Genomic DNA, 26,169 nt, shown 5'->3' with positions numbered 1-26,169 from the left:
ATTATCCTAATTAGTATGTGGAATGGAAAATTCCAGAAGACTTACCCCCATATTTTCCCATACTTTTTATAGCAATCTTCATCAAATTTCCACATGCCCTGAGAAGACAAAGAAAATGAAACTGGTTATTGTTCTGTTACATGCTGACTGCTTCCTAACTAGAGCCAAATTAATGAATGCTCACAAAACTGGGCTTCATGTCTCACTGGCAAGTTCTTTATTTTAAGTTATTTTCATTTAAAAAAATTTAAATTACATTACATCCCACTCACTGATCCCCTGCCAGTCACCTCCTCCTACAATCCTTCTCCCCTCACTCTCTCCTTCCCCTCTGAGTGGGTGGGGGTCTCGCTGAGTATCCCCCTACCTTGGTGCTTCAAGTATCTTTTAGGCTAGGGGCTTCTTCTACCAGTGAGGTCAGACAAGGAAGCCCAAGTAGAAGAACATATCCCACATACAGGCAACAACTTTGAGATAGCCCTACTGTTTCAGTTGTTTCCAATCCACATAAAGACCAAGCTGCACATCTGCTACATATATGTGGGGAGGCCTAGGTCTAGCCTGTGTATGTTCCTTGGTTGGTGGTTCAGACTCTGGAAACCCGAAGGGTTCCCAAGCTTAGTTGACTCTGTTGGTCTTCCTGTGGAGTTCCTATCTCCTTCAAGGCCCACAATCCTTCCTCCTATTCTTTCATAAGAGTCCCCAAGCTCCATCCACTGTTTGGCTATGGGTGTCTGTATCTGTCTGAGTCAGCTGTTAGGTGGAGCAGAGGCAAGTTCTTATTAGAGATATCTAATGACATCTAAAGCATTCTCCTAGTTGAACACACTGTTTCTGACTTCTGACACCACAGAACCTCCTGCTATTTTTTTTTTTTGTTTCTGTTCTTGTTTCTCTGTGTAGCCCTGGCTGTGCTGGACTCATTCAGTAGATCAGGTTGGCCTCTAACTCACAGAGATCTGCCTGCTTCTGCCTCCAGAGAACTGGAATTAAAGGCATGTGCCAACATCCCACTGCCCTAGGAGGTACATGTTTTAATCCCAGCACTCGGAGGCAGAAGGAGGTAGATCTTTTAAGAGTTTAAAGCTAGTCTGACCTACATGTACAGTTCCAAGTCAAGATGGCTATATAGAGAGACACTGTCACACACATATAAGTCCCATTCAAAACTTTGAGGCTGGAGAGACAGTTATGCAATTAAGAGTAGTGTCTGCAATAGCAGAAGAAACAAGTCCAGTTCTCAACTCCAACATGGCAATCTACAACTATCTGTAACACTAGTTCCAGGGATCTGACATCATCTTCTGACCTCTACAGGCACCAGGCTCATATGTGGTGCATAGTCATAAGTGCAGACCAATACTCATAACCCTAAATAAAAATAGATAAATCTAATTGTAAAAGAAATTGCAACTATAGGAAATGAAAGAACAGGTAGGTAGTGATAGCACCTGCCTTTAATCCCAGCACTTGGGAAGCAGAAGCAGGTGGTTCTCTGAGTTCCAGGGCAGCCTGGTCTCCAGAATGAGTTCCAAGACACCTACAGATATACAGAGAAACACAATCTCAAAAAATCAATAAATACAGATAGAAATGAAAGAGCTTAAACACTACTCACATCAAAGTAGTTGAAAATGGTGCCAAATAAAGGTAGAGGTTTTGGTCCAGGAATTCCTAGTTTCTTAAACAAGCCATGAGAATAGGTCCCATATCTGTAAAGTAACAGAGAAATACAAGTTTATACATATAGACATGTGTCAGTCATGACTCAGGAACTGCAAGAATCAAACCCAAATTTTAACATCCAAATGGCAAATAAGAGTAAAAACCCAAACAGCTACAATCCCAATTACTCTCCTCTCCAATGTCCTTCCCATGAAAATGATGGGATAGAGATAGTGGAAGCTGCTGTACTTCCAGTCCACCAAAACATCATTGATGAAAAGCCCCAGATTTGGATTTTAGAGTCTCAGGGATTCAGGCTCAAGGCTTCCCAGGGTGTTCCATTTGCTCTTGTCCATTTAGAAAATTTCCTGAAGCAATGACCCTCATTAGATAAAAGGGGGGATTTTTATTTGCATCACTGAATGTATGTAGTGCCACTGGGTCATGGAGACCTTATGGTATTGTTCTTCCAGACTGGTCAGAGACTTATGTGTTTGCTTTTCTCTAAGCCAAATGTTTGTTAGAAGCTCTCATTGTTCTGAAAGTTGCCTTTTTAGAAAGACCTTGAACCAGTCATGGAGCTCTTATGTCCATATAATGATAATTGAGTTCATGACTGACACTGGCTTCAGAGAAATTTCAGAGACTCCCAAGATTCTCTGACTTGCAATCTGGTTGAGTTAAGCTATAGACAAGGCTACTTTTCAGTATGTTCCCTTAGTGGCCAAGGCATTGTTTAAGACCATTCATCTCATGGGTCAATTTGGACCTCTAATTGGTGATAATCGTCCAAGAGCCATCGTGTCAGACAGAATTTTATTTATCATGATGGTCAGAGTGGTGGTTTGAATGAAAATAGCATGTCATAGGCCCATATGAAGTGTTACTATTAGATGTGTGGCCATGTTGGAAGAAGTATGCCACTCTAGGCAGGATTTGAGTTTTAACTGCTCAAGCCAAGACTAGCTACACAATCTATTCCTTCTGCCTGTTGATCCACATGTAGAACTCTCAGCTCCTTCTCCAGCATCATGTCTGCCTATGCTTCCCACAAAGAAGATAATGGACTAAAACCCCTGAAATTGTAAGCCAGTCCAAATTAAATGTTTTCCTTATTAGAAGTTTCCAGGGCCATGATGTCCCTTCACAGCAATAGAAACCCCAACTATGGCAATAAATTGGTACCAAAGACTGGGATATTGCTATAATAGGGCAAACCATGTTCTTGAATGTTGACTTTAGGAAGCTGGATAAAAAACAAAAAACAAAAAACAAGACAAAACAAAACAAAAAACAGATGAATGCTTTAAGTGGACCTTAATGGGCCATCCTAGCAGGAATAGGGAAGACAGTGGTACTGGGGTAATTTGAATTGTGAAGGTCTGACTCAACATGTTTCTAAGGAGAAAAATGTTAATATGTGGCCTAGATACTGTTTTTGTAATAGTTTAGCAAGGAATGCGGCTGAATGCTGCCTGTTCCCCCCTCCCCCCCCCAAAAAAAACATTGTCTATGGCTAAATGCAAGAGATGAATTAACAGCATTGGCAGAGATTTCCAGACACCATAGTATTATTGAAAGTTGTTTGGTTGGTTGTAGCCACACTTATGCAGATTTATGAAAAGGAACAGAGTGAAGAAGGGAGACCACAAATGAACAATTTAAGGAGAAAGGGCATGAGCAAGTATAAACAGATTAATGAAGACCCTGATGCTAAGTGGAATAAAGGGAGTGGTGACTTCAGTGCAAGACCTCACCCAGCTAGGCTTCCATCTTGTGAGAAGGAATTAAAGAAAACATCTCTAATTTCAGAACTCAGGAGGCAGAGGCAGGTGGATCTCTGAGTATGAGGCCTACCTGATCTACAGAGAGAGTTTCAGGACAGCCAAGCTTAGGCAGTGAAGCAACTCACAGAGTACAGAAAGATGGTGAGGATGTAATATAATAAGAAAGAAGGCATGTTCCAACTCCAGTAAGCAGCTAAATTTGGCAGCTTCAGCCACATTGTTCTGGCTTTAGCGTCAAGGATAGAAGAAAAGTGTTACCAGCTGTTGGGAACACAAAAAGGGGGGGCCCTGGGAAAAAGTGGGGAGGAAAAATATGCCATGTCCAGCCAGAGTTCCTGTACCCTGGGCAGGCAGATGTGGGGAGACTGCCGGGCACTTTTCCACAGGGCCCCAGGTGAGCATGCCTGACCCACGCAGTGGGGGACAGAGAAAGGGGCAGCCCCCTGACTGGGAACCTCCCCAGAGCTACCTTGCTAAAGCTCCAGGGTTGCAGGAGAGAGGGATGAGGGAAGGATTTCCCAACACTGACCAGAGTGTGCAGCTGTTCTTGAAGGGGCAGAGACTCTCTATGGTCTAAGAGCTTTATTATAGAAATGCAGGGGGGAAAGAGAGAAGGGAGAGAGAGGGGGGAAGGAGAAGACAAAGAGAAAGGGAAGAGGAGAGAGAAGTGAGAGGTGAGGGGCAAAGGAGTAAGTGTAAGAGAGCGTTGTGGGGGCTGAGCACCCCTTTTTGTGGTCTTCACTGTTGCTAGGTAACTGGGGAGGAGTTTAGCCTGAAGGTCAGAAGCTTGGGGCATTGCTTATGTGATAACTGACCATGCTTCTCTTGTGGTGGCTGTGGTGGGCAGTAACTTAGGCAGAGGCCAGAGTTCCAGGAGCATGAGGGAACACCTACCTTGTCATGTAGGTGGATTATGACCATTAGGGTTCAGACCTCAGCTCAACTGGAGACCAGTCTGTAATTCCCCACATCCCTCCATGACAAAGGGAAGCTGCTGAGGTCAGGCATCTGTCAGAGGTATCTTAGAGGCCTAGAGAGACCACTGTATGGAGCTGTAAAGTTTGGTTAAAGCCTGGACAGCCTGGGAGACCCTAGGATGTTGGAGATGCCACAGCTGTGGGACATCTGCCCAGAAAAGCTGCTAAAAGAGCAAAATCAGCTCGAGAAACAGAAATGTGTTGCAGTAAACAAAGCTGAAAGGAGTTGGAGATCTGAAGAGTCTTTTGACATCATACATTGAGATGCAGAGTTTGGAGTTTTCCCAACTGGTTTTTGGTCTTGCTTTTGTCCAGTAATTCCTCATTAGGTTCCCTTCCCTTCCCTTCCCTTCCCTTCCCTTCCCTTCCCTTCCCTTCCCTTCCCTTCCCTTCCCTTCCCTTCCCTTCCCTTCCCTTCCGTGTCCTTTTCTTTTGAATGGTAATGTATATCCTGTGCCATTATATTTTGTAAATATGTAATCTTCTTTTCTATTTTGATTTTACAGAGGTTTAAAGTTAAGAGATTGCATGAGTCTCCGAAGAAACTTGGAACTTTGGGTTTTAAACAGTGCTGATACTGTAACAGATTATGGGAACTTTCAAAGTTTGACTATGATATGGCTACAAACCTATGGGAGTCAAGGAGTGGAATGTAGTGGTCTGAATGAAAATGGGCCCCATAGGCCTACACATTCCTACAGGGAATGCACTACTAAGAGTTGTGGACTTGTTGAAAGAAGTGTGTCATTGGGAGTGAGTGGCTTTGACATTTCAGATGCTCAAGCCAGGTCCAGTGATATTCTCTTGTCCTGCTGATCCAGATGTAGAACTCTCAACTACTCCAGCACCATAATGATAATTGACTGAAACTGCAAGCCAGCTACAATTTAGTGTTTTATTAAGAGTTGCCATGGTTATGGTGTCCCTACATAACAATAGAAACCCAAACTAAGACAGTCATAAATGTGGAAGATTATTTCCTGTATATGTCAACTCAATGTGTACAGAGTTCTACTAAGCTAGGTGCTCCATGGGGCAAAGCTGCTATCACTGATGATGTAACACATCCTAAATTCTCATGATGCTAAAGACTTCCCGACTCCAGGATGACTGACACATAGTACATGTGGGAGAAGAAGCAAGACTGATAGACATAATTCTTCAGATTACTGTAAGCTTTCATACAAGGGAAGTCTGATCATAACAAACTTAGAAAATATAGCAGAAATGCTTATTTTGTATACAGGGTTGATGTGACCCAAGAATCCTTTGATTTGCAAGACAAAGGAACTTCAGAAGGTCAAGTTCCTCCTATCAATAACAGATTAAGTATATGGCATAAAATATGGACATATACATGTTTCAGACATGCAAATTAATATCTCTTTCCTCTCATTTTTTAAAATTAAATTTTAATTATTTTACATATATGAGTGTTTTGTCTGCACAAATGTCTATGTACTGCATATATTCAGTGGCCATGGAGGGCAGAAGAGAGTCCTGGATCTATTGGAACAGCAGTTAGCCTCCATGTGGGAACTGGTTTTAAACCCTGATTTTTTTCTGGAATAAACAATGTTTTTAACTGCTGAGCTATCTCTCTAGTCCACTCCCTCTTTGTTAGTGGTGAGTCTTGCACTCAATGCAGTTTCTAAACACTTGCTACAAATCAAGTGAAACTCATAAACATTATCAAATACAGTCAAGAATTTGCATAAAGGCACAGGCACTAAAGGATCACCAAGGAACACCTCAACAAGGCCTGACTAGTAACTGAGATTCCTCCTGCAAGATTGTGCTCTCTGCTTGTCTTAGAGTTTGACTGCTGTGAACCATTCTCTGACACCATGACCAAGGAAACTCTTATTAGGACATTTAATTAGGGTTGGCTTACAGGTTCAGAGGTTCAGTCCATTATCATCAAGGCATTATCAACATGGCAGCATCCAGGCAGGATGGTGAAGGAGGAGGTGAGAGTTCTACATCTTCATCTGAAGGCTGTGAGGAGAAGACTGGCATCCAGGGAGCTAGGATGAGGGTCTTAAAGGCCACACTCACAATGACACACTTGCTCCTACAATGCCTAGGCTGTTCTCAAGATTCTCAAAGCTTGGAAAGGCTATGGTTGCTAATGTTGCTGTGCTAAAATGTTCCACAATAATCAACTTCCTAATAGTGCCACTGCCTGCACCAAAAATATTCAAAGCACCAGACTTCTTTTTGCTTTAAAAAAATTCAAAGAAAATAACAAAAACATTTAGTGTTAAGTGCTTTCAATATTGCAAGGTGGAAACATGATTTTAGAAAATAATACAGTTCTGGATAATGGTTCAAAGAAAAGAGAGTTATGGATGCCGACCTTTCTATAATTGCTGGGGTATTGTGTTTATTAGTTTTGTTTTTTTTTTTAAATCAACCTGACACAGCTAGAGTCATCTGGGAAGAGGCAACCATACTTGAAAGAATGAGAGAATGTCTTTATCAGATTGGCCTGTGGACAAGTCTGTGGGGTATTTTCTTGAATGATGATTGATGTAGGAGGGCCCAGTCCACTATAGGCAGTTTCACACCTAGGCAGGTCCTGCTGGGTGGTATAAGAATGCTGGCCAACTGAGCCATAGAGAGCAAGGCAGGAAGCAGTGTTCCTCCAAGCCTTATGCTTTGGTTCCTGCCCTCCTCCTCAAGTTGGTTTTGGTCATGGAGTTTATCACAGAAGCAGAAAAACAGAAGAGTTACCATGTGGGGGGTTGTGTAAATCAGACTAGAAGATGTGACAAATGGAAGCAAGAAACACCCACATCCACAGGTAACTAGTCAAACACTCATCACTTATGCTGACAAAAGAGAAAGGGGGGAGGGAGAAAAAAAACTAAGCAACCATACTGTTCTAAGGGTTCTCAAAGTTTGGAAAGGCCATGGTTGCTAATGTGCTAGTCTTATTTCTGTTGTTGTTCTAAAATGTTACACGAGAAGCAACTTAGAGGGGAAAGGGTTTATTCTCATGAAACTCCACATAACAGTCCATTGTATCTGGGAAGTCAAGGCAGAAGCTCAAATAGCCAGTCACAGTGAAGAACACAGAGAGAATAGACAGGTATCTGCTTGTTTGCTTTCAATCAGTTGTATGTGTGTGTGTGTGTGTGTGTGTGTGTGTGTGTGTGTATGTGTCTGTGTCTGTATGTGTTATAGTTGCATACGGAATGCTGCTGCCCACAATGAGCTGGGTCTTTCTACATCCAATAAAGATAATCCTCCCCAGGGTTGCCTAAGGGTCAACCTGACCTAGACAATTTCTCAAACAAAACTCTTTCTAGGTAATTTTATGTTGTGTCTGTCAAACTGGTAGTTAGAAATTAGTGAGGACACTAGTTAATTGTTTATAATGCCACACAATTTTTGGTTAGTCTAGGTATAGACTGAGAGCCACCTGTATTATTATACGGGCAAGTCTTGTCAAAACCCATAAGGTAAGAGTTCTGAGTGGAAGCTCCTAGAATGGCCAGTGATATTGGTAGGAACTACCTGATGTTGATTTCAGCTTCCCCTCCATTTTCTCTTTGGATGTTTCAACAGGAAAAGAAAGGGGAATTCATTTCCAGTTGCAGATAGGGGAGGAGCCTGGACAGCTACTTACATGTAGAAGAACACCAGGCTAGTAACCAGCAGCACCCAGGTTTCTATAGAAAGGTTGGGGATGAGCTCCATCTTAGCTTTCCTTTAGCAGTTCAGGCCTCCAAGTTTCCCTCCCAGCTGAGAGTCTTGCAGGGATCCTCTGCTAGGCCTAGCTGGCATCTAGTGAGGCCAGTCTATTTATTTGCTGGGAAAGGAGGAGGTTACAGGGATACAGCCAGTACAAGGGCCACTTGCACACTGCCCAAATTTGTAGTTCTGGTGTGGCCTCTCCACCTGGCATTTGTCAAAGTGCCAAAATAAGGTCATGCATTTTTTTACTCTGACCTTTGAGCTTATATTCTGTGTGTACTTGTTCTCTCAGGAGCTCAAATCCATCCATTGGCACTACTTCCTTCTGATTTGTAGTTGTGTCTATGGTGCTTCAAATTCCAAAACACACTAAGTCCACACAATTAAACTATATCTACTGATCTTTACCTATTCAAGGCCTTCTCCCAATAAAGCTTCTGCTGGCTCTGGAAGATGTGAAGCCTACAATTGAACTTTACTTGCCACTCTGTACTGCTTCCTTGGCACAAAACTCAGTTGTCTTTCTCTGTAGTCTTTAGGACATTCCATGACATGCCTCTCCAACCTCTAGCTCTTACATTCTTTCCCCCATCTTTCCTGCAGGGTTCTCTGAGCTTTGGATAGGAAGGTCGATACAAATGTCTCATCTATAATAAATCAATCTTTTAAAATACATTTTAATATGTCTCTTTTAATAGTCCTAATCCAGTCTGTTGGATATGTTATGCTGGAGTTTTTATGATCACTTTAAAGACAAGGAGACAGAAAGAAGTGAAAGAGGTATTCAAGACTGAACCAGGAAGGCAGGAAACAGGCAGACTTATGATGAATTAGAATTCTGTAGGTAATGTGTGCTTGTCTTTAAATGGTCTCCTGAGTACCCTCCTGGTTGAATTGGCATTATAGAGAGTAAATATTTCTTTGTACACCTTCTAAAGTACTCCTAACAAAACCACAAGTTGTTACAAAATGTCTGTAGTGTGGTTTATCTTCTGTGCCTAGCCCTTTAAAGGATCCCCAGTTTTAGTCAACTGGTCCTTTAAATTTTTTTAGCAATTTAATCTGCTTGACTCTATGACCTTCAGTGTTGATTGACTCTTGGATTTCTGGGAATAGGATAGGATATAAGAAGGCCAGCTGAGACTGGGGGTGGGGGCTAGCAGAGTGAAAAGAGAAGGCAATCAGTGAAGACATTGTTAGAAGACAGTTGGGCCGGGAGGAACTGAGCTGAGCAGATAGGCTAGAACAGTTGTTATGGCTTGGAGTTTGCTAGTATTTGGATAACTGGGAAAGGAAACATTTAAGCAGACCATTGGGAAACTGAGGGAGAAAAAGTTGGGAGAGACATTTGAAGGCTGGAAACTGAGAGGAGGGTAGGCAGGAGTTAAGAGAACTGGTTACCATTTGCAACAAGAAAACATTAAATACACACACATTTTACAAATGGCTTAATTATAAAAAAAAAGAACCACAAACGTCTTAGTAGCCATTATTAAATTGTGAGTTCCTGAGCCAATCATCGGAGCAGACAGGAAGATGTTCTACAGCAGTGGTTGTCAGCCTTCCTCATGCTGTGGTGACCCCAACCATAAAATCATTTTCGTTGCTACTTCATAACTAATTTTGCTACTGTTATGAATGATAATGTAAATATCTGTGTTTTCTAATAGTTAGTTGTGGGTGACCCCTGTGAAAAGTCTATTTGACTCCTAAAGAAGTCATGACCCACAGGTTAAGAACCATTGTTCTAGAGAGTTCTGACATATTCCAACCAGGGCATTCAGAGGCACCAGGAACACAGAAAGCATGTGAAAGCAAGGGTTAGAGAAGAAATCAAAGGATGTTGGCAAATTTCAAAAACCCACAAACTGGGAATGGCCAGGGTTAAACATCAAATTCATATCTTACTTCATTCTCTGCTGCTATTGTAGAATCATGATTTCCTTGTTACTGAGGTTAGGAAGTCCAAAGTCTAGGGGTAGACAAGTGGTCTGAGTGCATCTTTCTTTATCACTCTATCAATGAAGGTAGGAAGACAACAGAGAATGAGAAAGAAGTGAAGGGTCATCACATCATCTCCTCAAGAATTCAGTCCTATATCCTTGAGCTGTGACTACAAAAATGGGACCAATCCATTCATGAGGAGAGACTTACAGTAGATAAGCACCACTGGGAGGTTCCATCAGCTAGACACAATATATTTAAGATTAGTTTTTAACCACACAAGTGGGGTACACATTTAAACCATTGCAATTATCATTACTGAAGGTATAAAAATTCTTTTGATTGTGAGGTGCTGTGTCTAAATTTTGTAGTTAATTAATGTTTCTCCTATTTTTGAGTGCATGCATGTGTGTGTGTGCACACATGGATGTGTGCATTCCTGTGTATGGGTGGCCTGAGAATAACGTCATCTCCACCAACTCTTCTATCATATTCGTTGAAGCTGGGTTTCTCAGTAAAACCCAGAACTAAACAAATATAGTTAGTCTTCATAGGCAGCTTGTTGTTAGGATCCCCTGTCTTCTTTGTTCTAGCTGGAATTACAGACATGTTGCCATGCCCACATGGCATTTTGGAGGATTTGAACTTCTGTCCTTGGGCTTGTGTGGGAATCACTTTGGACACCTAGCCACCTCCCTAGACATAGGCATCTTTATCTTCATTTCTCCCAATAAGCCATCAGTTTATACAACCAGCTCTGAAGCTTGTGTGCTGTTTTAAGGCTCCACCCTGGACCAGTCATCAAGAAGCTTCAGGCTGAGCAGAGCCCTTGGGTGTGTTTCTGGCCTTACCATGCCCCAGAGTGGGGTCTTACAGGTATTACCACGTACTTCTGAGATTTAAAAAAGGAATTAATATTAGCACAACAGAAAATTAACCATTTTCACGTATGTGGAGCTATTGCATTTAGCACACCTGCTTTAGGGCAGCCGTGGTCCCTGCCCCATTCCACCACAGCTTCCCAAAATCCTGTGCACAGCCAGAATCTCCCATCTCCCACCCATCTCTGATCCACACTGTGTGACTGTCTCTGTGTGCTTACTTGTTCTCTTCAAATAATTAGGATTAATTAGCACACGGAACTTCATGTCTGGTGTCTTTAACAGTATGGAGTGTTTTTTTTTTCTCTGTGTATGTGTGCTTTGCCTGTAAGTATGTATGTATGTATGTATGTATGTATGTATGTATGTATGTATATCTACCATGTGTTTGCCTGGTGCCAGTGGAGGCCAGAATAAGGTGGCATTTTCTCTAGAACTAGAGTTAAAGGTGATTGACACCCACCACGTGGGTGCTGGGACGTGAACCCAGGTCCTTCAGAGGAGCAGCTAATGCTCTGCCTCTCCAGTCTCTACTATGATGTTTCAAAGGTTCACCTCAGCATCAAGGGTCTGATTTTTAACATTCTCTGGTAACTTCATTCGTACATAATGAAGCTTTGGTCATTTTTACCCCATTTTAACTTTTATATTCTCTCTTCCACAGAAACCCTTTTTCTCAACAAATCCCTCTACCATGTTTGTCCTCTCTCTCTCTCTCTCTCTCTCTCTCTCTCTCTCTCTCTCTCTCTCTTTCTGTAACCCACAGAATTTAATTGTGGCTGCTTTCATGAAGATGGATCGGCAATCATTTACTAGACCAGGGACAACATATGAGTGGTTACATCATTGAAGAAAATATAATTGACTCAGAAACCATGAACTACTTGTAGTCTCTTTGCGGAGTGTGGGGCCCACAAACCTTTCACCCATGGATGATAAAGGACAATGGGCACAGTCATTTGCAAGCCTTGTGTAGGCAACCACAGCTACAGTGAGTTCATAGGGACAGGGAAAAGATGGAGAGGGTAGTCAGATATGGGGCTATCTTAGTTATTTTTTCATTGCTGTGACAAAACACCATGACCAAAGCAACTTATTAAAGAAAGTGTTAAATTGGACTTATAGTTTTGTAAGGTTAGAGTCCATGATGGCTGTGGTGGTTTGAATATGTTTGGCCCATGGGAAGTGCTACTATTATGAGGTGTGGCCTTGTGGAAGAAAGTGTGTCCCTGTGAAGACAGGCTTTGAGGTCTCCTAGTGCTCATGTTCTGCTCAGTGTAAAAGAGTCAGTCCCCTTCTGGTTGCCTTTGGATCAACATGTAGAACTCTCAGCTCCTTCTCCAGCACTGTATCTGCCTGCATGCTGCCATGCTTCTTGCCTTGACAATAATGGACTAAATCTCTGAAACTAAAAGGCAGCCCTAATTAAATTCTGTCTTTCATAAGAGTTACCATAGTCAAGGTGTTTTTCACAGAAATAAAACCCTAATTCAGACAATGGTGGAGCAAAGCTATAGTTACATAAACAGCTGAGAGATCACATCTCTTGATGCACAAGCACCAGGCAGAAAGAGCTAACAGAATGGCTTGGACATTTGAAATCTTATAACCCAACCCTAATGATACACCTCTTCCACCAACATGGTTACACCTCCTTACACACACACACACACACACACACACACACACACACACAACTCTAAATAAAAAATAAAATAACAAACATTAGAAAAACAACCTCGGCTGCTTAATATCATAATGAACAGGGCAGAAATTGATACCTGGATGTGTTGTGCAGGTATTTCTATGCTGGAGTGTGAAGACATACCTCTGGGCTTGAGTAGTGGCACATACTGAGATTTTAAACAGGAAGTCAGATCACACATGCAATTTAGAATGAAAGGAAGGGATCGCCTAAAAGTGCTGTTGAAAGGAAGTCACCAATTCACAGGGAGTCCTGAGCCCCATGAAGCACTCTACACCTGCCAATCACTCACTTCACCTTGGGAAGACATTTCTATTATTTGTTGCCATCTTTTGCATCAGGAATTGCTTGTTCTTAATTCCCAAGTACTAGAATTCTATGAGCTAAGTTCAAAACCACCAAGGATGCAGACTTTGAGGTCACTGGGGCAGCTGTGTTGGTTACTCCCCACCCTCCTTTTTTCTGATTCTTTGTGAATTTCACATCATACACCCAATTCTATTCATCTCCCACCATTCCATACCCACCCTCTGCCCTTACAACTTCCCCCTGAAAAGAAAGAAAACTCTCACTGTGGAAGCTGTAGTGTGTCATGGTATAGCGCACAGTGCACCCTTTTATTCAAACAACTTTCTTTGCAAACGGTCTGGTTCTAGCACTTTGACTTCTGCTGCACTATCAATACTGAATCCACTCTGGTATGGGGCACTGGGCTATGCACAGACAGGCTGGTCTCCAGTCGAGCTGAGATGCTGAACCCCAGGACCTGGGGGTAATTTACCTACATGGGATGGAAGGAGTTCTCTCATGTTCCTGGAACTCTGGCTCCTGCCCAAGTTACCGCACCCCCACAGCACAGCTAGAGAAGTGGGGCTAGAAGTCACTAGGCAATGTCCCAAGCTTCTGACATTCAGGCTAAACTCCTCCCCAGTTACCTAGCAACAGAAAAGATAGCAGCTCACTTTAAAGGGGACTGTTTGGCCCCCTCCTTGCTCTATCACTCCTTTGTTCTCTTGCTCTTCCTATCCCCTCCCCTCCCCTCCCCTCTCCTCCCCTCCCCTCCCCTCCCCTCTCCTCTCCCTTTCTCCCTCTTAGGCCGGCCTCTCCCTCTCTTTTACCTTCTCTCTTTCCCCTGCCTTTCTACAATAAAGCTCTAAAACCATAGACAGTCTCTGCTCATCAAGGCTGCACTCACTCTGGAATTTATGGGATCCTCTCTTCCCTCTTCCCTCTCTCCCAGGTCACGCTGCCCCTTGTCCACACCCTGTGGAGTGGGTCAGAGGCTTGGATGCCCACTCAGGGCTGAGTGGAAAGCATCTGGCAGCCCTCCCACATCTGCCTGTCCAGAGCATAGGTGGAACTCTGGCGGGAAGTGAGTCCTTCCTTCCCCCTCTTTCCCCAGGCCCCTTTTTAGTTCCCACACACTGGGACTCCTCCTTGATATCCTGTTTTTATCTTGTGTCATGAAGATTCTGCAGCCTTGGATCCTTCACATGCCACAGGAGTTCATAGATGGGAGGAGTCAATTCAAAGCTCGAATGTGGATTATGGTGGTAGCTGAGTTAGTTGCCCTGCTGACTCTCCTGCTTCTGCACCCTAAGGGCCAGCTCTTCCATTTTGCCCAGGTAGGGCCAGCTCTCCTGACTGCAGCAACCAGCAAGGGGCAGACCAGCTCTCCCAGGTCCACACTACCAGGATCAGCTCTCCAATATTGCTGCATGTCGGGTGGGGCCAGTTCTGCACTCACACACTTTGGTGGGCCATCGAGTGCCCATACTAACAGGGCCAGTACTACTGTTCTACTCAGGCAAGGTGTGGGGCTGCATTCTAAAGTGATACAGCCAGCAAGGTGTGGTGCCAGCTCCCCCACAATGCTCATATGGGACCTTGGGCCAGCTTGCCTGTCTGCCACAGGCAGTGAGGAGGTAGGGAGAGGCATATCTCCTGCACTGTACCACTGCACAGGAAATGAAGGGTGGGGCCAGCTTTTCTGAATGCCATAGCTGCTGAGGGTCAGGCCCAGTTCTGCACAGATCTCAGATAGCAACATGGCCCCAGGAAGCAACTCAGACCAAAGGCACCTGCATGGTCTTGAGTGATAAAATGAACCTTAAATAGTGACATAGACCCCAGCTGCTGCAGAGTCATAGACGCAGACATGGTCCCCAGTTGCAGCATGGGCAGGGACATCACCATGGTCTCAGGTGGCATCATAGGTTATTAACATCAGGCTGTTCCTCATCGCCATCACATCTCCAGTTTTTCCTCTCTTCACAGTGCACAAATGGTTCCATTTCTCTTTCATTCCCATCTCACGTATTTGTTCATTGTAGTGGCACCTGCTGACAGGTGGCCCTCTAGATGTCTTCTGCGAGCCTGCCACCACATTTCAGTTAATTTTCTATTGCTATGAAGAGATGCTATGACCCAGGCAACCTAAAGAAGAAAGACTTCAACAGAGAGCTTACCTAGTGAGACAACAGCCATGGAGCAAGGAGGAAACTAACTGGGAATGGGATGGCTTCTGAAATCTCAAAGCCAGAGCTGGGAGGTTGTGGATCATGCCTTTAAGGCCAGCACTCAAGAGGCAGAGGTACTCAGATCTCTGTGATTTCAAGGCCACTCTGGTCAACAGAGGGAGTTTCCAGACACCCAGGGTTATATAGTCTCAAAAAATAAATGAAAAAGGAAAAGAAGAGAAAAGAAATGAGAAAAGAAAAGAAATCTCAAAGCTCACTCTCTAAAAAGGCCATATTTTCTTATCATTCCCAAATACTTGCATGAATGAACTGGTGTCTTATCTTTGGCTTTATTGCTGTAAAGAGACACTATGACTAAGACAACTTTTTACTTGCTACTCAGTCACTAAATTTTATTAACATGTAAACCGTTATGCCCCAAACTAAAGACCAACTGTCAAACTGGACAGTTTCATTTTCCTTTACAACTTAGTAAATACTTTATGACTGCACATGGAGTAAGGCTGCTCTGTGGTTCAGAAAGACCCCAGTGACAGTGTTTTCCTGACAGTGTGTGGTCTTCAGTATTGAGTGGAATGACGTGTATGAGTGATGTCACTGTCAGACCAGCAAGACCGCATTCATGCACCCGTCATTCTCAGGATTGTTGGTAGCTTGGGCGTACTTTCCCCAAATAACCTTGCCTCCTTGTGTCACAAGGCCCAACTTGCTCACATCCACTTTAATAACTGTACCTTTGGTGATCACCCCCAGTATTGTATGTAATGGGGATGATGGATTCTTTTTCACACAGAGAATAGGCAGGCAAAATGTAGCTGTTATCTCAGGGTGTGTGACATGGGCTTTTTTGAAACGTAGACCCATAGGCCTAATGAATCTTTCATATTTAGGTGGTTTTCTTGTAAAGCCATCACCAACAAAGCAGACTTTAGTAACCATTCTCTTCCATGCCTTCTTTTTCCTTTTATCTGTTCAAATAACTTCCAATACTTCTGTTTCTCCTTGGGCATGGACTTTGGGTAGAGGGACCTCCCATTTTCCCACCTTTTCTTTCCATTTCTGCTTAATCATGTTGGAAAGTACTTTTGCTCTTGACTGCCCCTCTCTGTCCAGCAGATAGGAGGGTATGCTTCCTGTGGAGTCTTCTCATCATTCTTCTGCTTGGTGTTTTTCTTCTCATGCATCTTAATAGTCTTTTTCATTTGTATTTTCTCAGCATGGCACTGTTTACGGTAGAGCTTAGCCTTCAGGCCAATCTTTTTTTTGTTTTTTGTTTTTTTTGTTTTTGTTTTTGTTTTTTGTTTTTGCCTACTTTGAATGTTCATGGGCCTCCGGACCTTCTTTCTTTCTCTTTTTCTCATGGTAGTCCAAAAGATATCCATATCGTTTGCGGTGCAATTCAATATATTCATTTTGTGGCATTTTGACAGCTGCGGAGCAGCGGTCCACGACCTCCCGGGTCTCAAAAAACTCTTAATTTCTGGATGTCACTGGTCCATGAGCCTGCCTCTAAGCAACTCTTATAAAGGCAAATGTTTAATTGTTTCAGAGGTTTAGTCCACCTTTATCACAGTGGGAAGCATGGCACTGTGCAGGCAACTTTGATGCTGGAAGAGTAAAGATTTCTACATCTTGATCCAAAGGCAGAAAGGAGGAGACTGTCTTCTGTAGTGTGGCTGTGTCACACTGGACAGACTTGAGCATATATATGAGACATTAAAGCCCCTCCTCCATGGTGACACACTTCCTTAACAAGGCCACACATCCCTTCTAATAAGGCCATAGCTCCAAATAGTGTCACTTCCCATAGAACAAGCATATTCATACCACTACACCTGGGGACCAAGTTTTCAAATACCTGAGCCTATGAAGGCCATTTTTATTCAAGGCACTATAACATGTGACTAAAGCTTTCTGCCATATAGAACATGTTGCAATCTGAATGATGACAAGGATTTTTTGTTTTGTTACAGAGCCATCAGCTTTTGATAGCCCTTGTTAAATATTAAACAGAGAACTGGACTGACCACATGAACTTCATGAATTTCAGTTTGTCCTCACTCTGTGTCTCTGCCCAAACTACACACTAGGGACAACACCAACGCTGGCATTGGGAAGTCAAGATCTCTATCACAGACTCTCTTGGGTAATGTACATTAAAATGGAATCTAAAGGCAGCTGTTGAGCAGCCACTAATGATGACATGGATCCAATGCTTTCATGTGGCAGTGCCTCATGACTTGTCTCTGTTGATGATTAAACAAAGATCTCAACCTTGAATCCTTAGGATGTTCATAATTCTTCCATCTTCCTTCTCTCCTCCCTTTCAAGTTTCTTTGGTATCTCTATCCATTCCTTTTAAATGTTTGATGATCACCCTCACCCCTTCACCCTCCCCATCATCCTTCATTTCCCCCATTTACTTCCTTTCTCACTCCCAGTGACTTTGTTTATAAGAAAGATTTATTTTAATATTATGTTTATTACTGCTTGCCTGGATGAATATCTGTTCACCACATATGTGTAGTGCCCACAGAGGCCAGATAAGAGCTTTAGATCCCCTGGAGCTGGGATTACAAAGGGTTGTAAACTGCCATGTTGATGCTGAGAATTGAACTTCTGCTAAAGCATCCAGCCTTCTTAACAACAGAGTCATCCTTCTAGCCCTCAGACTCTTCTAGACCAGCATTTCTCACAACCCAGTTCTTCTCTACATGCAGCACTCATGCTGGTAGCCATCTCAGCTGAGTGCCTGTGATTGCAATGGTCCTGGCTTATCTGATAAACAGCATTTTACAGTATTCCTCCCTCCTCATCCTCCAGCCCTTACAATCCCAGAGGGCATCTCTTTGACAGATATAATTTGTGAATAAGCCATTAACTGACTTTTATGGTAAGTAGAGTTCTCACTCCCAGTCTGTACTTGAGAAGAGTCCATTTCAGTATCTCTACGTTGCTGCCTGATAAAGGCTGATTCAAGTCCAAACTAATGAAGGCTTCTGTGTGTGCTGAGGTCATATTTTCCTATTTAACAGGGCCTATATGTGCAATCCAGCACTATAAGAAACAGGAGGTATGTGGCCTTTTAAATTTGCTTTGTGTTTTGTGGTTGTTGTTTGACACTCAAACATCTACTTTTTTCCTAAGAATTTTTATTAATTCTTTTCTTACAATACATTTTGATTGTAACCTATTCAAACTACCACACAACCCTACTTCAATTTTCTCTCTCACCTCTCTTAAATAAACAACCAAAAAGTCAGACTGTCTTAGGTTTCTAATGCTTCGATGAAACACCAGGACCAAATACTAAGTTGTAGAGGAAAGGTTTTCTTTTGCTTACACTTTCATATCACTGTTCACAATTGAAGAAAGTCAGGAGAGAAACTCAAACAGAGCAGGAACATGGAGGCAGGAGCTGATTCAGTCTTGGAGGGATGATGCTTACTGGCTTCTCTACATGAGTTGCTCAGCCTGCTTTCTTATAGAACCCAGGACTACCAGCTCAGGGATGGGCCCCACCTACAATGGGCTGAGCCCTCCTGTAGCAATAATTAATTAAGAAAATGCCCTACAGCTGGATATTATGGAGGCATTTTTATCTGATGTTCACTCTTCTCAGAGGACTTTACCTTGTGCCAAGTTAATATAAAACTTATGCAGCACACAGGCAATAAAAGAACAGTGCTAGGACAGGTTCCAGACAGATGGTGTCCCAGCACTGTGAGGGACAAGGTGACATGGGTTCTAACCACTAACCAAGAAGTTATCTGCAATTGATATACCTTGGCAAAGGAAAAATCAGTTTTCTCTGATAGAGTCTCCTTGGGTATATTAACCACATCTCAGACTGGACCATGACCAGCAATGGCTGAGCGAACGTAAAGCAACTACTTATTAAGACTCTATTTTGATCTCTATTTCCTGGGGGAAAAATATTAAAGAGATCTTGACTTTCAGTGTCCAGACCCAAAACCGTTCGTTGGCAAGAGTTCCCGGAGTGAGCTGAATTCCCTTTCTCAATTCACCTGGCGTAGTGTGATTACATTAAGCTTACATGATCAGGTGTTATTTAATATTCAATGAAGTTTATGACAGTGAGCTAGCATTGTAGAGCAATATCAGATAGGGGCTGCCATTGACGTTATGTGAGTTGCAACATGTTCTGGTTTGGCTGTTGGTTTTAATTACCAGCACCATCTTCTTCCCTTCCATGTTCCCCAGTCTGAAACCTTGGACAGTTTGAACATAGGTCACAGTATCAAAGAATGTGGGAACCAAGACATGGTAGTTCCGAGGACCACAGAGCAATCAGGAGTAAAATTGTCTCCCCATGCTCAGGTGAGTGAGTTAGAGTTAAAACCCTTGTTTTATAAATGTTTGTTACGATAAGCAAGAGAGTGGGGTGTTTGAGCAGAAGCTTAAAGTAAGAGAGATTACAGAATCTTCAGGGTGCAGCACATTCTTACAGCGAAAAGCATAGTAGGAAATTTCAAATCATTCTAATCCTCTGCATCATTAGGATTTACTCTTGACATCTGAAAAAAATGAAAATTCTAAATAATAACAACTAATAGGGTTATTTATGATTTAGTGGCATAAAGAGCAAAGCATGTGAAATGGTTCCTTCTTGAGGCATGAATTCCCCCTGAGGACTATTATGCTCTACTGACTTATTGCTGAGGCTGTGCTCCCTGGAAAGTGCTGATGGAATGGCTTTTCACAGAAGAGATGGATATTAATTGTGGATGTAGCAGGTCTGGTTTTGGATGCTGCTGTGTAAGACTTCCCTTGGACAGATGGCAGAAAGATTTCTATACAGTGCAACTTGGTGACCCAGTGAGCTTCTTGGAGTCACTTACAGGAATATGGGTAAGGGATGACTTCTAGGAGCAGGGACCACTCAAAGGCAGTTACATCATCCAAAAGCCCACCCCAGGGGAGATGATGATTCATACATGCCACATCCCTGGGACAGTGTATGGCTTGCAGGTACTAGACAGACCAGTGTCTCCTGAGGCAGTATCTGATTCTAGAGGTCTCTCCTCAGCAAGTGTTATTGCTTCTGTGACTTGGCAAGGAGCCTCACAGACCTTTATCACAGTGTTTACTTCCTGACTCCCAGGAGCCTCCTTCCTCCCTCTAGAAAGAAATGCTTCAGTTCAGAGGAAATAATGTCACATTAGATGTTTCAAACTTTCCTCCACATGTTATGGTATGCTACTACATGAGGGCTGTGGATGAAATCCCCATAGAATTGTTCCCTTTCTATAAAGTGTGTGAAACAGCCAATAGGTTACTCATTTGGTGCCTTAGTTAGGTTTCCATTGCTGTAAAGAGAAACCATGGCCAAGGCAACTCTTATAAGGGACAACATTTAATTGGGGCTGGCTTGCAAGTTGAGAGGTTCAGTCCATTATCATAACAGAAATCAGGGCAGTGTCCAGGCAGGCATGGTATGATAGAAGATGAGAGTTCTCCATCCTGTTGTGAAGGCAAACAGAAGACTGTCTTGCAGGTAACTAGGAGGAAATTCTCAAAGCCCACTCACACAGTGACATATTTCCTCCAACAAGGCCACACCTACTCCAACAAGGCCATATCCCCTAACAGTGCCACTTCCTTGGCTAAGCATATTCAAACCACTACAATTAAGATGAAGGGAGAAATTTCCCAATGGGAGAATAGCTGTGCTGAGGTTCAGTCCTCAAAAGCAACAAATTCTCCAAATAGCCTTTGGAACCATCCACAGCATGACACAGGTGTTCTGCCTCATTCCAGACTTTGATTTATTTATCACAAATCTCTCTAACACCTATGGTGACACAGAAATGAGTCAAAATGGACAACGTGGAGGTAAGCAGAGGGGGACACATCCCTAACATGTACTTAAGGAGTCACACTCTGGTGTGGAGAAAGACATTCAACAGGAAGGCAGACAAAATTTAGTCATCACAAATCATTTCACTGATAAAAAAAGATCTGACTAGGGTGCTAAGACAAACATAATGATTCTTCCTTTTAAATTCCTAGATTTATTCAGATACATAAAATACTACAGGTATATATAACATGAAAGCTGAACAGGAACTGTCTAGGGACCAGGGGAAAGAGGGATGAAGAGGAGGGAGAAAGAAGAGAGGAAATGAGAGAGAAGAAGGAGAAGAAGAGAGAAGACAAGGAAATATTCCCAAAGCATGCTTTATTTTACACTTGTGTGAAAATGTGTTTATGTGATCTGGTGTCATGTACAATGAATATAAGCCAGTGGAAAAATTAAAATACTGATTTAAAAAGTAACATGAGGGCCTGGAGGCATAGCTCAGCAGTTAATAGTGTTTGTTGCTCTTATAGAGGATCTGAGTTCAGTTCCCAGCACCCACACAGCAGCTCATGACCATCCTTAATTCCAGGAGATCCTACTCCCTATTAAGACTACTGTGTCCTCCAGGCATGTATACATGCAGGTGAAGCATTCATACACAAAAACACATAAACCTAAAGGATAAAGGAATTTTAAAAGGAATGGAATCTAGTAGCCAACATGTCAGTAAAGTCTTTCTTGAGAAATTATTTGTGTGTGTGTGTGTGTGTGTGTGTGTGTGTGTGTGTGTGTGTGTGTACAACCTCATAGGATGACCAGCAGTCTCAACTAACCAGGACATCAGATAACCCTGCCCTCTTCTGATTTGCTCTGGTCAGAGTTTTATCACAGCAACAGAAGGAAAATCTAAGACATGTCTCTCTGGTGCAACTTTAGCATATTTCTCTTGAGTGTGACTGTCAAGATCTATGAATCACACCTCATGTCACAAAGAAGCCTGATAGGAGACCACACCAATCATTCCCATACTATTACCATACCGGTAATGCCTCCTGTAGTCCATTGAGTAGGTAGAAGTAATGAGTGATCTTAAAATGCTCTGCACATGCTATTATCTTATATCAATATAAGTTCAACTTCACAGCTTCCCTAAATTGAACTGCATAGACTGATTTTAAAATTGTTCCCAAATCTCAACTTACCAGAGTCTGTTTCTTTCCTCCTAGTTACCCTGGTAGAGATTGAATATCTGGACATACTTGTCACTTAAATCCTCAGATTAAATCCAATTGGCAACAGGCTTGAGAGTGTCAGTAAGAAATGTTTGAAGTGTTTATTCCCAAAGGAACAAGAGTGACAGTCCTAACCTTTGCTCTCCATTGAGACGAACAGTACTGGCCAGAGCTGGAGAAAAAAGGAACGCAAGACACCCCAGAAGGGACCCCCAGCCCTGAACTGTGCTGGTGTAAGCATGTGGCACATCTGTCACTGCAGATGTCAGATATAGGCTTTGAATTCATTTGTGTATATGTATTTTTGGACTGATTTTTTTTCCTCATTCAGATTTAAAATTTTTTTTTTTTACGTATTTTCCTCTTTTACATTTCCAATGCTATCCCAAAAGTTCCCCATACCCCTCCCCCTCCAACTCCCCGACCCACCCACTCCAACTTTTTGGCCCTGGAGTTCCCCTGTACTGGGGCATATAAAGTTTGCAAGTCCAATGGGCCTCTTTACAGTGATGGTCGACTAGGCCATCTTTTTTTTTTAAATTTTTTTATTAGGTATTTTCCTCGTTTACATTTTCAATGCTATCCCAAAGGTTCCCCATATCCACCCCCCCAATCCCCTACCCACCCACTCCCCCTTTTTGGCCCTGGCGTTCTTCTGTACTGGGGCATCTAAAGTTGGCAAGTCCAATGGGCCTCTCTTTGCAGTGATGGCCGACTAGGCCATCTTTTGATGCATATGCAGCTAGAGACAAGAGCTCCAGGGTACTGGTTAGTTCATATTGTTGTTCCACCTATAGGGTTGCAGTTCCCTTTTGCTCCTTGGGTAATATCTCTAGCTCCTGCATTGGGGGCCGTGTGACCCATCCAATAGCTGACTGTGATTATCCACTTCTGTATTTGCTAGGCCCCGACATAGTCTCACAAGAGAGAGCTATATCCGGGTCCTTTCAGCAAAATTTTGCTAGTGTGTGCAATGGTGTCAGTGTTTGGAAGCTGATTTGGATCCCTGCATATGGCAATCACTAGATGGTCCATGTTTTTGTCACAGCTCCAAATTTTGTCTCTGTAACTCTTTCCATGGGTGTTTTGTTCCCATTTCTAGGAAGGGGTAAAGTGTCCACACTTTGGTCTTCCTTCTTCTTGAATTTCATGCGTTTAGCAAGTTGTATCTTATATCTTGGGTATCCTAAGTTTCTGGGCTAATATCCACTTATCAGTGAGTACATATTGCGTGAGTTCCTTTGTGATTGGGTTACCTCACTCATGATGATGCCCTCCAGGTCCATCCATTTGCCTAGGAATTTCATAAATTCATTTTTTTAAATAGCTGAGTAGTACTCCATTGTGTAAATCTACCACATTTTCTGTATCCATTCCTCTGTTGAGGGGCATCTGGGTTCTTTCCAGCTTCTGGCTATTATAAATAAGGCTGCTATGAACATAGTGGAGCATGTGTCATTCTTACCGGTTGGGATATCTTCTGGATATATGCCCAGGAGAGGTATTGCTGGATCCTCAGGTAGTACTATGTCCAATTTTCTGAGGAACCGCCAGACTGATTTCCAGAGTGGTTGTACAAGCTTGCAATCCCACCAACAATGGAGGAGTGTTCCCCTTTTTCCACATCCTCGCCAGCATCTGCTGTCACCTGAGTTTTTGATCTTAGCCATTCTGACTGGAGTGAAGTGGAATCTCAGGGTTGCTTTGATTTGCATTTCCCTGATGATTAAGGATGTTGAACATTTTTTTCAGGTGCTTCTCAGCCATTTGGTATTCCTCAGGTGAGAATTCTTTGTTTAGCTCTGAGCCCCATTTTTTAATGGGGTTATTTGATTTTCTGGAGTCCACCTTCTTGAGTTCTTTATATATATTGGATATTAGTCCCCTATCTGATTTGGGATAGGTAAAGATCCTTTCCCAATCTGTTGGTGGCCTTTTTGTCTTATTGACAGTGTCTTTTGCTTTGCAGAAGATTTGCAATTTTATGAGGTCCCATTTATCGATTCTCGATCTTACAGCACAAGCCTTTGCTGTTCTATTCAGGAATTTTTCCCCTGTACCCATGTCTTCGAGGCTTTTCCCTACTTTCTCCTCTATAAGTTTCAGTGTCTCTGGTTTTATGTGGAGTTCCTTAATCCACTTAGATTTGACCTTAGTACAAGGAGATAGAAATGGATCAATTCCCATTCTTCTACATGATAACCGCCAGTTGTGCCAGCACCATTTGTTGAAAATGCTGTCTTTTTTCCACTGGATGGTTTTAGCTCCCTTGTCAAAGATCAAGTGACCATAGGTGTGTGGTTTCATCTCTGGGTCTTCAATTCTGTTCCATTGGTCTACTTGTCTGTCACTATACCAGTACCGTGCAGTTTTTATCACAATTGCTCTGTAGTAAAGCTTTAGGTCAGGCATGGTGATTCCACCAGAGGTACTTTTATCCTTGAGAAGAGCTTTTGCTATCCTAGGTTTTTTGTTATTCCAGATGAATCTGCCGATTGCCCTTTCTAATTCGTTGAAGAATTGAGTTGCAATTTTGATGGGGATTGCATTGAATCTGTAGATTGCTTTTGGCAAGATAGCGATTTTTACTATATTGATCCTGCCAATCCATGAGCATGGGAGATCTTTCCATCTTTTGAGATCTTCTTTAATTTTTTTCCTTAGAGACTTGAAGTTCTTATCATACAGATCTTTCACTTCCTTAGTTAGAGTCACGCCAAGGTATTTTATATTATTTGTGACTATTGAGAAGGGAGTTGTTTCCCTAATTTCTTTCTCAGCCTGTTTATCCTTTGTGTACAGAAAGGCCATTGACTTGTTTGAGTTAATTTTATATCCGGCTACTTCAATGAAGCTGTTTATCAGGCTTAGGAGTTCTCTGGTGGAATTTTTAGGGTCACTTATATATACTATCATATCATCTGCAAAAAGTGATATTTTGACTTCTTCCTTTCCAGTTTGTATCCCCTTGATCTCCTTTTGTTGTCTAATTGCTCTGGCTAGGACTTCAAGCACAATGTTGAATAGGTAGGGCAAGAGTGGACAGCCTTGTCTAGTCCCTGATTTTAGTGGGATTGCTTCCAGCTTCTCACCATTTACTTTGATGTTGTCTATTGGTTTGCTGTAGATTGTTTTTATCATGTTCAGGTATGGGCCTTGAATTCCTGATCTTTCCAAAACTTTTATCACAAATGGGTGTTGGATTTTGTCAAATGCTTTCTCAGCATCTAACCAGATGATCATGTGGTTTTTGTCTTTGAGTTTGTTTATATAATGGATTATATTGATTGATTTCTGTATATTGAACCATCCCTGCATCCCTGGGATGAAACCTACTTGGTCAGGATGGATGATTGTTTTGATGTGTTCTTGGATTCGGTTAGCAAGAACTTTATTGAGGATTTTTGCATTGATATTCATAAGGGAAATTGGTCTGAAGTTCTCTATCTTTGTTGGGTCTTTTTGTCGTTTAGGTATCAGAGTAATTGTGGCTTCATAGAATGAGTTGGGTAGAGTACCTCCTGTTTCTATTTTGTGGAATAGTTTGTGAAGAACTGGAATTAGGTCTTCTTTGAAGGTCTGATAGAAGTCTGCACTAAACCCATCTGGTCCTGGGCTTTTTTTGGTTGGGAGACTATTAATGACTGCTCCTATTTCTTTAGGGGATATAGGACTGTTTAGATCATTAACCTGATCTTGATTTAGCTTTGGTACCTGGTATCTGTCTAGAAACTTGTCCCTTTCATCCAGGTTTTCCAGTTTTGTTGAGTATAGCTTTTTTGTAGAAGGATCTGATGGTGTTTTAGATTTCTTCAGGATCTGTTATTATGTCTCCCTTTTCATTTCTGATTTTGTTAATTAGGATGTTGTCCCTGTGCCCTCTAGTGAGTCTAGCTAATGGTTTATCTATCTTGTTGATTTTCTCAAAGAACCAGCTCCTCGATTGGTTGGTTCTTTGAATAGTCCTTCTTG

At 42.4% G+C, this 26,169-nt stretch overlaps 1 protein-coding gene and 1 pseudogene across 3 annotated transcripts in view; both read right to left on the bottom strand.

The window, feature by feature from the left end:
• The window catches only part of Cyp3a59 (cytochrome P450, family 3, subfamily a, polypeptide 59), a 35,771-nt gene extending 27,510 nt beyond the window's left edge, over positions 1-8,261 (bottom strand). The window contains exons 1-3 of one of the 3 annotated variants that reach the window (XR_868673.2): positions 8,064-8,261; positions 1,619-1,712; positions 46-98 (exon numbers count right to left, since the gene is read on the bottom strand). Coding sequence is in view for 1 of the 3 variants with exons in the window: in NM_001105160.1 (NP_001098630.1) it covers positions 46-98; positions 1,619-1,712; positions 8,064-8,134 (218 nt within the window). In the remaining 2 variants the exon portion in view is untranslated. The remainder of the gene's footprint in view (positions 1-45; positions 99-1,618; positions 1,713-8,063) is intronic. The other 2 variants (XM_030254003.1, NM_001105160.1) reach the window with 2 other exon arrangements.
• Gm8458 (predicted gene 8458) lies at positions 15,745-16,563 on the bottom strand (annotated as a pseudogene).

Source organism: Mus musculus, chromosome 5, assembly GCF_000001635.26.
Source record: "Mus musculus strain C57BL/6J chromosome 5, GRCm38.p6 C57BL/6J".
Taxonomy (NCBI): domain Eukaryota; kingdom Metazoa; phylum Chordata; class Mammalia; order Rodentia; family Muridae; genus Mus; species Mus musculus.
The sequence above is the reverse complement of the archived record's forward strand: the minus strand, read 5'-3'. Positions and strand labels throughout refer to the sequence as shown.